This window comes from Tupaia chinensis, unplaced genomic scaffold (assembly GCF_000334495.1).
Source record: "Tupaia chinensis unplaced genomic scaffold, TupChi_1.0 Scaffold147038_1, whole genome shotgun sequence".
NCBI lineage: Eukaryota > Metazoa > Chordata > Mammalia > Scandentia > Tupaiidae > Tupaia > Tupaia belangeri.
Window position 1 is genome coordinate 2,158,965 of NW_006206889.1, and position 15,645 is coordinate 2,174,609.

General features: G+C 42.0%; 2 protein-coding genes across 3 annotated transcripts in view; one reads left to right on the plus strand and one right to left on the minus strand.

Moving 5' to 3' along the window:
• The window catches only part of TRAPPC10 (trafficking protein particle complex subunit 10), a 107,751-nt gene extending 92,998 nt beyond the window's left edge, over nt 1–14,753 (plus strand). Inside the window, exons 21-23 of one of the 2 annotated variants that reach the window (XM_027768656.1) lie at nt 9,851–10,028; nt 11,066–11,260; nt 11,505–11,644. In XM_027768656.1, the coding sequence (XP_027624457.1) occupies nt 9,851–10,028; nt 11,066–11,260; nt 11,505–11,512 (381 nt within the window). In that variant the 3' untranslated portion in view covers nt 11,513–11,644. Of the gene's footprint in view, nt 1–9,850; nt 10,029–11,065; nt 11,261–11,500 lie in introns of both variants that reach the window. The other variant, XM_027768657.1, reaches the window with a different exon arrangement.
• LOC102481698 (heat shock factor protein 2) lies at nt 950–3,329 on the minus strand. Its single transcript, XM_006169449.3, has one exon. The coding sequence runs from the start codon at nt 3,287–3,289 to the stop codon at nt 1,565–1,567; it is 1,725 nt and encodes a 574-aa protein (XP_006169511.2). The 5' UTR covers nt 3,290–3,329; the 3' UTR covers nt 950–1,564.
• Nucleotides 14,754–15,645: the final 892 nt, after the last annotated feature.

The window sequence follows — 15,645 nt, forward strand, 5'->3', positions numbered from 1 at the left end:
TCTGCACATAACAATGTCTTCAAGTGTTTCTCCTATGTTTTAGTAATGTTGTAGTTTGAGGTTTTATATTTATTTGTCTTTAACCCATTTGAAGTTGATCTTTTTTATATAGTGAGAAATATGGGTCTAGCTTCATTCTTTTAAATATAAATGTCCATTTTCTCAGCACTGTTTTTTGAAGACACTGTTTTTTTTTCATTCAATGGATATTCTTGGCATCTTTGTCAAAAATCAGCTGGCTCAGGGCCAGCAGGTAGCATGGTGGGTAAGGCACTGGACTCCCACATGGCTGACCATGGTTCACGTCCCAGACCTGGAGGCATGCTTTCTCACTTTTTCCCTTCTTGCTTGCTTGCTCGCTCTCTCTCTTGTGAGTGCACATGCCCTGTAACAAATTTAAAAATATAATAATAAACTAAATGAAATAATTCCTTAAAAAATGTTAAAAAAAAAGATTAACTGGCAGTGGGGTCTAGCAGGTGGTATGGCTGTTAAAGCAGCTGGATACCATATGGCCAACTTCATAGTTCAAGTTCGGGACCCAGCAGCTTAGAAAGCATGCCAGGCTTATATATCTCTGTGCCTAAAACTCTCAAGAGGAGAATAGAGGAGAAGGGGTTGCAGCATAGCCATCCCTCCTGAGAGGAGTTACTTCTCACTTTCCTTCTCTCTTTCACTCTCTCTCACTCTTTCTCTGTCTCTCTCTGGTGAGCACATGTACCCTATAGCAAATTTAAATAAACAAACAAAAAAACTGGCTGTATATATATGGATCTATTTCTGGGTTCCCTGTTTCATTCCATTGGTCTGTGTCAGTACTTGTTTTTCCTGTCTTTCTGATTATAGCCATCTCAGTGAATGTGAAGTGGTATCTCATGGATTTGGTTTGCATTTCCCTAATGGCTAGTGATGTTGTCCATTTTTTCTTTTTTTTTTTTTTTCAACGTTCATTATATTTATTTTACTAAATAGTATGGTTCAAAAAAAACACAAACCAGAAAACTTTTACTTAAAACTAGTCCAACTAAGTGGCTAGGGTTGACAACTTCATCCCATCCCCACCTTCTTTCTATGTATATAGAGGTGATACAGGCACTTTATGTTCCCAGTTTTAAAAATAATCCAAGTGAAAAATATTTAATCAAACTGTAACAGAAAAAGCTTTAATAGTTATACCATTAGTTCTAGTGACTTACACTCAATGTAAACAGACGGCATCAAACAAGTAAACAAACATAAGTTTAACTGGGGTTAATGGTCATATTTGTGATTAAAAAAAGAAATCCAATTTACTGCAATTGGAGAAAAATGGCCATTTGAACCCAACTTAAATATATGCCAATAATGTGCATTAAATTTTATGTACCTATGCAGCTGAGTAAAATCTGAAAGCTTTACCAGAGTGTGTGGTTAGTGAGAAAAGCAAAAGGTGCTTTTATTCCACAGTATTGGATTAAACAAAACAAAGCAATTTACAAAAAAAAAAAAGTACCAAATGATACTTTAAAATAAATAGTTCATCATTTTGATGAATATATACACATAGAGTCCACTTCTTGGGGATTTAGCTATCTAAAAGTGGCATATCACTATCCAGAGGTGCGGGAGCAAGTTTACATAAATAAAACAGTGTAGCTTCACTAGCTTCAGCTTCAGTCAATGGCTCTAGGCGAACGAGCTTACTCTGGGTTGGTTCTGGGTCCAGGCTGCTATCCAGAAGCTCATCAACTTCTATGGGTTTATCTACAGAGGACATAGCTTCTGATGATGCTGGTGTACCCCCCTGTTCAACAGTGGAAGCAGGGTTCCCATCGAGGAATGCAAGAAGTAGAAAAGCAGTGTACTGGATAAGCTGCTTATCTGGTTTGGATTTAGATTTTCTTCCCTCTTCTGAAGTTGGCTGAACTACATTGTTCTTGGAGGTTTCTAATCCTTTATTCTCAGATTTTGTATTATTGATGTAATCTGTGGGATTCATCTGCACAGAACTAGTGAAAAGATCAACCAGGAGATCTGGGTCTATGCTAAACTGTCTTCCTGACAGCATGGCTTGGAAGTCCTCTAAACTGTAATCAGTACTGTCAAGATAATCCAACAGCTCAACCTTTCCCAAGAGATTAATGTTATCATTCAATATAGAATCCATCATGGTCACAGGATCTTCTGTGGTCAAGCTGGATGAGCCATTTAGCTGGACAGCACTAGACATGAGTGGGCTGGTGCAATCACTGCCTGAACTTAGGGATTCTCTGGCTGGTTCACTCTGATCTCCACTCTGAATAACAGGTGCATATTCATCTTCATAGTCATCTTCAACAATGACAACATCAGGGTACTGGCTACAACTGGAGGGATCAGATATAACATCCTCATTAGTTTCTGGAATAACTGGGATATTTTCTTCATCCGCGTTATCGTCAGTAACATCATAAATAATGATGTCACCTGAAATCCGTTCTCTTGGCTTTAAACCTTCAGTCCTACTGTGTGGAACTTTATGATGGTGATTATCAGTTGGTTCTTTGACTATGTGTTGAAACAGATTCTTCTTTTGGGCTCCATTAGTATTCAGAAGTAGAGGCCTTTTACGTTTTAAACTCACAAGCTGGTTATTCTGAACCAATGTAACAATAAACTGGACAATCTTTCGAATAACTTGTTGTTGTTGTGCATGTTTTGCCCGTAACTCTGATACTTCTTTCCAAAGGGACTCATTCTCACTTTTTAATTCAGAAAGCCTGGATTCAATAGTTTCTTGTTTTATTTGAACCTTCTGAGCACTACTTATAATTTTTGTTAAATCTTCCTGACGAATTTTATTTTCTTCTGGTTTTGAAGATGAAACCTTCCTTTTAATGTTCTCTAACAAGTCATCCTGGCCTTGTTTGAAGTAAGGATGCTGAAATTCAACAGGACCATCTCTTTCCTGCTTTACAATTCCAGAGTCAATATGTACTACTTTATGGAAACCATGCATATTCAGCTGCCTCACAAAGCTTGCCATGTTATTGTGCTTGAAGTACTTGGGAAGAATTTCTTTTGCAAACCTTTGTTCATCCAAGACCAGAAAACTTTGGCCATTCTGGCTCCAGGTGATAAACTCGTTGGTGTGGGTTTCTTCTACAAGCGTCCACAGCTTGCTGAGGAAGGCGGGCACGTTCGAACTCTGCTTCATTGTTAACGAGGGGCAGGGATTCCAAATTCTACACGCGAACGAGGAGGCAGCGGTGGCGGCGGCAGCGGCAGCTGCTCCCCGAGAATGTCTCCATTTTTTCTTGAACTTATTCATGATTTGTACATCTTCCAAAGAAGATGATCTTTGCCGATCAGATCCTTTGCTTATTGAAACTTTGCCCATTTTTATATAGAATTATTTATCATTTTTATTACTGAGTTGTGAGAGTTCTTCATATACTGTGATACCAGTCCTTACCAGATTTGTGATTTGCAAATACTTTCTCCCATCCTGTGAGTTGTCTTTTCACTTTCTTGATGGTGTCCTTTGAAGCACAAAAGCTTTCTGTTTTCTTCTAAGAGTTTTAGTGCCTGCATTTATGTCTAAAATATACTTCGAGTTAATTTTTGTGTGTGTAGGGAGATATCAATTCAAATTCATTCTTTCCATGTGGTTTTTCAGTTGTCACTCTTCTATTTTGTTGCATTCTGAAGTTTATTTATTTTTTCTTTTATGAGATAGATGAGAGATAAATGAAGAAAGAAAGATAGCACTCCCACAAGGGTCTTGATGCCACAGTCAATCCCTAGCTTCAGCCCTCTCATGGGCATATGCTTGCGTGGTGTATTCAGGCAGGTCTCTGAAAGCAAGTGTGGAACCTTCTCACATGTATCAGCCTCACAGGCAATTGTGTTTTTTTTACCACTTTACTATCTTCTGCCTTCACCATGCCATGTGTTGACTTTGCTATCTTCTGCCTTCACCATGCCATGTGTTGAAAAGATTTTTCTTTTCCGTTGGATTGTCTTTATCCCTATCAACAATCAGTTGGCCATAAATGTTAGAGATTATGTTGTTAGAGTTTATCTGAAGAGCTTTCATTTCTAGTCCCTGTACATTCAGTCTCAACAGCTGGTGGCTGGTGACGTTTCTTTCACCTTGCTGCTAGCTCTGGCTGGCACTTTCCCTCAGCTGCTTGCTCCTTGTGAGATGCAGCCAGCAGGTGACATTCAAGTGGCACCCTTTCTGGAAGCCTCATGCTTGTCACTCTGTAGCCCTAGGTTTTCTTTGCACTCTGACCCACATTCCTCCTTTGTTGATCTTATAGTTATTCCAGTCCAGATGTGCCAGCTGTGAGCTTCTTCACAGGAGGCATTTTACAGTGAACCTCTGAGTGTTGCCATTTTCCTCTATATAGCATCCCCTTATCTCAGTGCCATTGTTCTGTTCTTCCATGACATAAAGAGCTCTCCCCCTCTTAGTGGCTTTGTGCATTTGCATCTGCATTTTTGGACAACCTTTATGCCTGTGGTCTGAGAGCGGAAAATTGCAGTTGGCCCCTTTTCAGATTGGTATAAGTTTGTCCCAGCTCCAGACAGGTTTCGGTAGGAACAGGATATTCGGTAGGAAAATCTCCCAGAAAGCCCTATCTAAAGACTTTTTAGTCTTGTTAACTCCCAGGAAATGCATCATCTTGGCATCATGCTTTTAGGAGAAAACTTTTTATATCCTGAAATCTCTTCTTTGAACATTTTACAAAACTTATAATATAATATTTTATATCAAGTTATACTATAATTATTTTATACATATTAAAGAAAAGAATGCTAGCTTCATAAGTAGAATGGCCAGTGTGCAGTGGGTAAGCCCAGTCACTTACAGAGACATATGGGTTGTTTTTTGTTTTTGTTTGTTTGTTTGTTTGTTTTTTAAGAATGACTTATTCTGCTTAACTTTATTTATTTATTTTTTGAGACATTTTTGCTATAGGGCGCATGCGCTCGCCAGACAGACAGAGAGAGACATTAGAGACAGAAAGCGAGAAATCACCCTTAGGGGGGATGGTCACGCCACAATCCCTTCTTCTCCATTCTCCTCTCGGGATTTTGGGCATGCACGCACACGCACCCGGTGTGAGTTTTAAGCCACTGGGTCCAGGACGCGAACCGCGATTGACTACGTGGGAGTCCAGCGACATTGCCATTATGCTAACTGCTGGTTCCCAACTTTATTTTTTTAATTTGATGTGAGAGAAAGTGAGAAAGCAAACCGCAAGGTCCAGGACTCAAACTGTAGTCAGCCATGTGGGAGTCTAGCGCCTTCAACCACCATGCCACCTGTCAGGCCCAGAAACATGAGTTTTGACCCTCTGTCACTGGTAGATGAAGTACTAGGCCTTTGTGAGTAGTGGCTGAGTCAGGTTGATGATGACGAAAGTTTTAGGGACTGAAGTGGGTGATCCGAGGAATTCATGATAATTATGCTAGTTGTGACAATGGCATTGGTTTTGGGTAAGAAAATATCCACTTTTTTTTAGTAATATATAATTAAAAATAGGGAGTGAAATGACAGGGTGTATGAAATTTGCTTTAAAGTACCTGAGGTAAATACAGAAATGTAGACTGATAGATAGATGAAGCAAATGAAGGCAAATATTGATGATCTCTGAATCTTGATGATAGATGTATGGATGGTCATTGTACTGTCTTTTCTTATGCGTGGGAATGACTGTATTTTACTTTATTTTAATTAATTTATTTTTAATTTTCCAGATAGTGTGTGCATTCACCAGGGTGATAACGAGAGTACACCTCCCCCGCCATGAGGAATGGTCATGCCGTGGTCCCTTCTGTTTCACCCTCTTTTTAGGATTTTAGACCTGCATGTACATATGCCTTATGTGTTGCTTTTTTTATTTTATTTATTTATTTATTTATTTTGCGATAGCGTGCGTGCACTTGCCAGAAAGAGAGAGACAGAGAGATAGAAAGCAAGAAATCACCCCTCTAGGGGGGATGGCCACGCTGCAATCCCTTCTCCGCCATTCTCCTCTTGGGATCTTGAGCATGCACGCCCATGCACCCGGTGTGAGTTTAAGCCACCAGGTCTGGGACCCAAATGGCGGTCAACTACGTAGGAGTTCATCGACATAGCCATTATGCCAACTGCTGGTCCCATGTGTTTCTTTTAAGCCGCCAGGTCTGAGACTTGAACCATGCTGTCAGCCATGGCAGGATCTAGCTGCCTTATTCACCACATCATGGGCTGACACAAAAATGTCTGCAAAAATTTAAGGTGTTGGTGATGGGATTTCCCAAGAACATGTGTCTACAGTGGGCATTCTTGGGTTCAGTGTTCAGGCAGGTCTCTGAAAGCAAGTGTGGAACCTTCTCACATGTATCACTTTGCTATCTTCTGCCTTCACCATGCCATGTGTTGAAAAGATTTTTCTTTTCCGTTGGATTGTCTTTATCCCTATCAACAATCAGTTGGCCATAAATGTTAGAGATTATGTTGTTAGAGTTTATCTGAAGAGCTTTCATTTCTAGTCCCTGTACATTCAGTCTCAACAGCTGGTGGCTGGTGACGTTTCTTTCACCTTGCTGCTAGCTCTGGCTGGCACTTTCCCTCAGCTGCTTGCTCCTTGTGAGATGCAGCCAGCAGGTGACATTCAAGTGGCACCCTTTCTGGAAGCCTCATGCTTGTCACTCTGTAGCCCTAGGTTTTCTTTGCACTCTGACCCACATTCCTCCTTTGTTGATCTTATAGTTATTCCAGTCCAGATGTGCCAGCTGTGAGCTTCTTCACAGGAGGCATTTTACAGTGAACCTCTGAGTGTTGCCATTTTCCTCTATATAGCATCCCCTTATCTCAGTGCCATTGTTCTGTTCTTCCATGACATAAAGAGCTCTCCCCCTCTTAGTGGCTTTGTGCATTTGCATCTGCATTTTTGGACAACCTTTATGCCTGTGGTCTGAGAGCGGAAAATTGCAGTTGGCCCCTTTTCAGATTGGTATAAGTTTGTCCCAGCTCCAGACAGGTTTCGGTAGGAACAGGATATTCGGTAGGAAAATCTCCCAGAAAGCCCTATCTAAAGACTTTTTAGTCTTGTTAACTCCCAGGAAATGCATCATCTTGGCATCATGCTTTTAGGAGAAAACTTTTTATATCCTGAAATCTCTTCTTTGAACATTTTACAAAACTTATAATATAATATTTTATATCAAGTTATACTATAATTATTTTATACATATTAAAGAAAAGAATGCTAGCTTCATAAGTAGAATGGCCAGTGTGCAGTGGGTAAGCCCAGTCACTTACAGAGACATATGGGTTGTTTTTTGTTTTTGTTTGTTTGTTTGTTTGTTTTTTAAGAATGACTTATTCTGCTTAACTTTATTTATTTATTTTTTGAGACATTTTTGCTATAGGGCGCATGCGCTCGCCAGACAGACAGAGAGAGACATTAGAGACAGAAAGCGAGAAATCACCCTTAGGGGGGATGGTCACGCCACAATCCCTTCTTCTCCATTCTCCTCTCGGGATTTTGGGCATGCACGCACACGCACCCGGTGTGAGTTTTAAGCCACTGGGTCCAGGACGCGAACCGCGATTGACTACGTGGGAGTCCAGCGACATTGCCATTATGCTAACTGCTGGTTCCCAACTTTATTTTTTTAATTTGATGTGAGAGAAAGTGAGAAAGCAAACCGCAAGGTCCAGGACTCAAACTGTAGTCAGCCATGTGGGAGTCTAGCGCCTTCAACCACCATGCCACCTGTCAGGCCCAGAAACATGAGTTTTGACCCTCTGTCACTGGTAGATGAAGTACTAGGCCTTTGTGAGTAGTGGCTGAGTCAGGTTGATGATGACGAAAGTTTTAGGGACTGAAGTGGGTGATCCGAGGAATTCATGATAATTATGCTAGTTGTGACAATGGCATTGGTTTTGGGTAAGAAAATATCCACTTTTTTTTAGTAATATATAATTAAAAATAGGGAGTGAAATGACAGGGTGTATGAAATTTGCTTTAAAGTACCTGAGGTAAATACAGAAATGTAGACTGATAGATAGATGAAGCAAATGAAGGCAAATATTGATGATCTCTGAATCTTGATGATAGATGTATGGATGGTCATTGTACTGTCTTTTCTTATGCGTGGGAATGACTGTATTTTACTTTATTTTAATTAATTTATTTTTAATTTTCCAGATAGTGTGTGCATTCACCAGGGTGATAACGAGAGTACACCTCCCCCGCCATGGGGAATGGTCATGCCGTGGTCCCTTCTGTTTCACCCTCTTTTTAGGATTTTAGACCTGCATGTACATATGCCTTATGTGTTGCTTTTTTTATTTTATTTATTTATTTATTTATTTTGCGATAGCGTGCGTGCACTTGCCAGAAAGAGAGAGACAGAGAGATAGAAAGCAAGAAATCACCCCTCTAGGGGGGATGGCCACGCTGCAATCCCTTCTCCGCCATTCTCCTCTTGGGATCTTGAGCATGCACGCCCATGCACCCGGTGTGAGTTTAAGCCACCAGGTCTGGGACCCAAATGGCGGTCAACTACGTAGGAGTTCATCGACATAGCCATTATGCCAACTGCTGGTCCCATGTGTTTCTTTTAAGCCGCCAGGTCTGAGACTTGAACCATGCTGTCAGCCATGGCAGGATCTAGCTGCCTTATTCACCACATCATGGGCTGACACAAAAATGTCTGCAAAAATTTAAGGTGTTGGTGATGGGATTTCCCAAGAACATGTGTCTACAGTGGGCATTCTTGGGTTCAGTGAGTACTAGGCCTTTGTGAGTAGTGGCTGAGTCAGGTTGATGATGACGAAAGTTTTAGGGACTGAAGTGGGTGATCCGAGGAATTCATGATAATTATGCTAGTTGTGACAATGGCATTGGTTTTGGGTAAGAAAATATCCACTTTTTTTTAGTAATATATAATTAAAAATAGGGAGTGAAATGACAGGGTGTATGAAATTTGCTTTAAAGTACCTGAGGTAAATACAGAAATGTAGACTGATAGATAGATGAAGCAAATGAAGGCAAATATTGATGATCTCTGAATCTTGATGATAGATGTATGGATGGTCATTGTACTGTCTTTTCTTATGCGTGGGAATGACTGTATTTTACTTTATTTTAATTAATTTATTTTTAATTTTCCAGATAGTGTGTGCATTCACCAGGGTGATAACGAGAGTACACCTCCCCCGCCATGGGGAATGGTCATGCCGTGGTCCCTTCTGTTTCACCCTCTTTTTAGGATTTTAGACCTGCATGTACATATGCCTTATGTGTTGCTTTTTTTATTTTATTTATTTATTTATTTATTTTGCGATAGCGTGCGTGCACTTGCCAGAAAGAGAGAGACAGAGAGATAGAAAGCAAGAAATCACCCCTCTAGGGGGGATGGCCACGCTGCAATCCCTTCTCCGCCATTCTCCTCTTGGGATCTTGAGCATGCACGCCCATGCACCCGGTGTGAGTTTAAGCCACCAGGTCTGGGACCCAAATGGCGGTCAACTACGTAGGAGTTCATCGACATAGCCATTATGCCAACTGCTGGTCCCATGTGTTTCTTTTAAGCCGCCAGGTCTGAGACTTGAACCATGCTGTCAGCCATGGCAGGATCTAGCTGCCTTATTCACCACATCATGGGCTGACACAAAAATGTCTGCAAAAATTTAAGGTGTTGGTGATGGGATTTCCCAAGAACATGTGTCTACAGTGGGCATTCTTGGGTTCAGTGGCCACATGCCCTGGCAGATGCCTTTCCTTTGTGCTCTCAGTGCTGCAGGCAACACACGTTCACCTTCGGCAATGCTTCTTGAGATCACGTAGGTACAGTCCTTGAACTTTTCTCTCTCTTCTCTGTGCAGACATTATATAATGTGAAAGCTGAGATCCTGCCCCCCTCAGGAATGGACTACTGTAGGACAGGCTCGCTTTGCTCCTTGGAGGTGTCGATCACGCGGCTCTCCGACCTCTTGGAGGTGGATAAGGATGAAGCACTGACGGAATCTGACGAGTATTTTTCGACAAAGCTTATGTATGAAGGTAGCTCTGGGGGCATCTTTTTTCCTAAGTTGTATAATCTAATACTTTAAGTGAAGTGCCTCGTCTTGCAAAGAACATAGCATTCCTGGTCCAAAGAAATAAAGCTCTAGAATTTAAAAGGCTTGCTTGATAGTTTTGTTATATGACATGGTCCTAGGCCCACTGGATGTTGAACTTTGCTACCATAGAGCATTCTTCTAACAGGCATTTATTAATATCTGGCCTTGGTGCTGAGAATATACTCATACTTTTACTTTCCATATGAGATTCAGGATCTTTCTGTGACTCCTGAAATGAAAGCCAAACTCTTATTCAGCAGTCGAGGCCTCCCATGGCAGGCCTCTGCCTGCCTATAAGAAAGACTAAGACTGAGGTAAAATAAGTGAAATAAAATTGATTTGAGCCATGACTTAGGATGACTCTCCAGTTGCCTAGCATCTATGCACTGAAAATGAATGCCATGAAAGCCAGTTTTATTTGAGAGAAGGGCAAGAAGAAGGGAGGCTACAAGTTGTTGGGCAAGAATTTACTGACATTTTGGTTCACTTAAAATAATGCAGGCACGTAATTGGCTCCATTCGACTTTACATTGCAAACTATAGAACCCTTGGATACAGGGATGGTGAGGTCATCTTACAAATCTGTAACCCTTTATAGGATTTTTTTACGAAGCTGTAGGCATGTCAGTGTCCAGACAGAACCACTACACTGTGTCACTGCCCATTCTCATCTAACCAAAGGAACTGTCCTTTCAAAGTATCACATACAACCTTTTCAAGGAGATTTCAAATCAAAATTAAATCTCCCTCTGCATCCAATATGATCTAGTCTAAACTATAGCTAATAGAATTTGGACTAACAGAAATATTGTGTCTTAGGTATTAAGGTGTGTGTGTCACAAGACATTGAGATGTCTTCTCCAGTTCTGGATCCTATGGTGTCCAGTGTGAGAGAATTGGTGAATAAAGATTCTTGTTTTGGCACGAATACCAAATGACCTTTCCTGGGGTATAATGGCAGTCTCCTCTCTGTTTCAGTTGTGGACAACAGCAGCAACTGGGCTGTGTGTGGGAAGAGTTGTGGTGTAATCTCCATGCCAGTGGCTGCCCGGGCCACCCACAGGGTCCACATGGAAGTGATGCCCCTCTTTGCTGGCTACCTCCCCTTGCCCGATGTCAGGCTGTTCAAGTACCTCCCCCACCATTCTGCACACTCCTCACAGTTGGATGCTGGTAAGGAATCTGAAAGAAAGGTACAGAGTCAGGTGGCAGCTCATGTAGAGAGGCAATGGACTACACTCACACCAGCAGCTTAGAGCCTTGGCCTGTGGGCGGTATCCATTATTTTGGGAAGCCTTAGGTCCCTGCTCTGCTCTGGGCATGAGAATCTGCTTTAAAGGGGGCTGCCTTGGGTAACAGTCTCTGTGCTGATAGCGGTGCAGGCAGCTGGCTTGATTACCTGTTGTGTTGCAGATAGCTGGATAGAGAACGACAGCCTGTCAGTGGACAAGCATGTGGATGACCAGCTGGACAGCAGCAGTGTCAAGAGCAGAGGCAGCACGCACTCGGCCACCAGCAGTGAGCACAAGGGCCTGCCTATGCCCCGACTACAGGCACTTCCAGCTGGCCAGGTCTTTAACTCCAGTACTGGCCTGCAAGTCCTGGTCGTCCCCAGCCAAGACGACCATGTCCTGGAAGTCAGTGTCACATGACAACGCCTTTAGTCAGCAGACTTCACAGATGGGCTGTGAGTGCACTTTAAGGAAACCTAACTGGATTGTTTTCTTGTGTAACATTCTAGCTCTCATGAGACTTTGGGTTGACCTAGCTTGGCCAGGAGGTATCAGAGAACCACCTTTTGTTGCTGGCCAGCTGAGTCCTATCATTCTTTCTGTGTAGTCTGTGCTAGGAAATCACTTCTTGTTTTCTCATCCCCAGTCTTGCTCACTTCTCATAGAAGAGTTGTACCCGCGGTCTCTCCACTGAGCAGCCTCCTGTCTGCTGGCTCTTGTTGGAAGCCCTTTGTCTCTCAGGTAGACACTGAGCAGGCCTTGCAGTCCTCTTGGTGACACACGTGTGCCTTTCTGGTCACACGGCTGCCCAACTTCTGGACCGGGGTGGATTTGTGAATCTCCTAAGGAGTAAAACACACAGTCTTTTACCCCAGATCATCTAGTTGTTCTTTTTTAGAATAACACCCTTTGGGGCAGGTGGGTGGGGGGTGGGGAAGGAACATAGCTCCCTCTGTGCCTTGGGATGCCAGAGCCTGGTGGCCTGGAGGTTCATCAGCTGGAGCCAGGGTACGAGTTAGAGAGGCTCCGCCAGGGCACGAGGAACAACTCAGCATCGAAGTCGCTGAGGAATAGATGTTTCTGGAACCCTGTTTTCCCGTAATGTTGATTTGAGTATCATATGCACTTGGAATTAAATATATATTTATTTTAATTATCATTATATATGTGGGGGGGGTTTAAAATGTTTACTTTTCTCTCACCTTTAAGCTGAAAGTCTTTACATGCAGTTGTAGCTATATAATCAATATTTTCCTTTTGCACCTTAAGTCTTAGAAATTAAGATATTCCATTTAAAGTGAAGATTAGGGGGGTCCTCAGTGTACTTCTGGTCTGGTTGCAGGGAAAGACTCAAGTTCTGGAATTGTCTGCACTTCACTCAGTTGCAGCCAGACCATACCAATGGATTCATTTCTTTTCGGTTGTAAATTTAACTGTACATATGGTTGATTTATTATTTTTTAAAGTACAGACTAACTGATGTAATGTTTATGTATAAGTTGCACCAAAAATCAAGGACAAAGCAAATGGGTGTTTGTTTTAACTGGTGTGAAAGTCACAGCTTGTAAATACGTGTTACATGTATTAAACCTTTTCCAGCTCTCCAAAGCAATGTATTTTTGTATATATGAAATAGAGTACTCTTAATTTACTCGGAAAGTGTACTTGGAATCAAACTTGACAAGATTAATACAAGCGGCTGTAATCAGGTCCAGCAGACCGGGGGGCTTCACGTGAGTCACCTTGTATGTGGGAGAAATGGGAGTCCTCTGCAGCAGCAGTGGTCCTGCTGGGCACTGTGCTCCTGTGAGGCGGGTGGGGCAGGAAGGAGGCACAGATCAAAGTAAGGACAACAGAGCCTCATTTTCAGTATTTTGTATGTTGTCTTTTAACTCACTCAATAAATAAAAAGAGCTATGATTTTCCCCTGTCTTTTTCATTTGTAGAAATTGGACAAATATGTTAAGATTAAAATTTGTGTGTTTAAAGTTTTCAAAAATTTATCTTGTGTGCAATTTAAAATTATTAAACTTGGTCACACTAGTTAGGTGAATTAGAACTTCAGAATCTAATGAAAGTTTAAGATTTTTTTATTGTAAAACTTGATTGCCCTACAGATATGCCAACTCCCATGAGTGAAGAGACCTTTCAGATTGTCAGAAAAGCCTCTAGTCCACGTTGTCAGCTTTGGAGCCGAGAGAACACACCCTTCCTTCCTCAGTGTACTTTCCCCCTCTGTCTTCTAGAAGAGGGAATGTGATTAAATAAATGTTTGATTTATGAGTTCTTGATTTTCTCATATCTGGGTTCTACTCCCAGGATGATAATATCTACTTACATATATGTTTAGAGGAAGAAAATGAAGAGGAAGACCAAAATGTTTATGGTGATTTCTTACTGTCTGGAAATGGCATAGAATCAAAATTATCATAGTTTTTGTTTTCGTTTTCCCCCCAATTACCCAAAAGATTTTTCATAAAGTAAGACAGTGTACATGAGTGCTAAATACTACCCAAAATGTCCTAAGTCACTTTGTTTTCTTAATATTATTATAAAAGGAACTAAAAGGCTGAAATTGGGTTTTTATTGTGTTTTTAAATAAAGTAAGGTTTAAGTGTTTGAGACGGATTGATTTTATTGATAAAGGTGTAGCAACGGTTAAGTAATTGTGAAGCCAGAAATAGAATGTATATGTAAAAATCAAAGAATGTGCAGCCATTACACAAATATCTATGGAACATGTAAATACTAGTAAATGGAAAGAAAATAAGTTATAATTTTTGTGAATTTCATGGGGTATCCTGTGATTGGAAAAATTATAACTTTTCTTATTCTAATGTGGAAATTATTGTATTTAATCTGAAAATGACTTCTACCTACAGTTCCATTGTCAGCGCAGCCTGGGGTGGGTCTAATTCCCATTTTAGTAAGTCTTAGTCAATGAAGATAGATACCCTGTAAAGAGTTAGTAAGGAAAATACACACAAGGCTACTCTTGTATTTTTCTTTAGTATTTAAGATAAGATTAAATTTTAAAATGAAATGAAACAATCCAGGTTTATATATAAAGTGAAACCTTTTATAAAAGAACAAACCTGGTTGATTTAAATGTTTTACTTTAAACTGTGATCTTTAAAATGAGTCCTATGTCATTTAAAATGTTAATTTCTCCTGAAAATGCCTTTTCACTCAATGTATTCCTCCTATGCGTCAGGCTGAGAGCCACAAGCATCACTAGTACAATGTGCTGGTGTTCTGTGACTGGAAAAGGTGACAAGTTGGTGACTGACACTGCAGGTATTAATTCTATTTTCATGGTTTAATATGAAAAGTCACTTTTCACGTTCTGTAACATATTGTTAGACTAAAACCATTGTATTAAGGCTGTTTAAAATGTAAGCATTATAACTGGAAATATACATTTTAAGAAGAAACTGCTGTTTTGAAGTTGATTCTTTGCTGTGGCCTGGTGTAACAATTGGACGTGTAAAGTTAAAAAAAATTTGCCCCCTTATCCTTGTTCCTGGCTCTTAGGCGTAGATTTTTTTATGGGGTGGGGTGGAAATGCCATGCTGGGGATTTTTTCTAATATCTCTCACCCAGTAAGTCACAAGAACCAAGGGCGTCGAGGAGTTCTATGAACATAGCATTTGCCAGCTGAGCGTCTGACACAGTAACTGCCCAATGAGTAGACCTCTTTGGGGGCTTGGGACCATGGCCAGTTCTTGGAAAACTCCGTTTTCAACTCATGTCAAGACTCCTACTCTTGTGGGTATCATAGTGGAGATCATGATCGTCATCGTGAAGTCTGTAGGCATCGCATCCAGAAGAAGCCCTTCTGTGCACCTGAACTCTCACCCTCCTGAGTGCTAGGCTTTTCCTCCGGGCCGCAGACCAAGCCCAGACTCCGTGATCTGAGTACCCGCTGCTGCTTCCGGGCTGAGGGCGGGCCCCGCTCAAGGCTCCGCCTTTGAGCGGGGCTCTGGAAAGGGGCTGGGGCAAGACTTGGGGCGGGGTTGAGGAAGGCGGGGCCCGGGCCAGGCACTTAGGGCGGGGGAAGGACCCAGCTTGGCTCCGCGGCGTGCCTTCGTGCGCGGCCCCGCCCCGGAAGTGCGTGCGTGCTGTGTGCGCCGGCCGCGGCCCCGTCCCGGTCCCGGAAGTGCTGCAGTGGGCGGTGGTGATCCGGGTTGTTGCTGCGTGCCCCGCCTGGCACGTGTGGCGGCCGCGATGAAGTTTGCCTACCGGGTGAGTGCAGCTGTCTGGTTGGCGTGGTTGCGGGCCGGAGCGGGCGCGCGCCGGGCGAGGGGCCCCGTGGAGGGCTTTCTC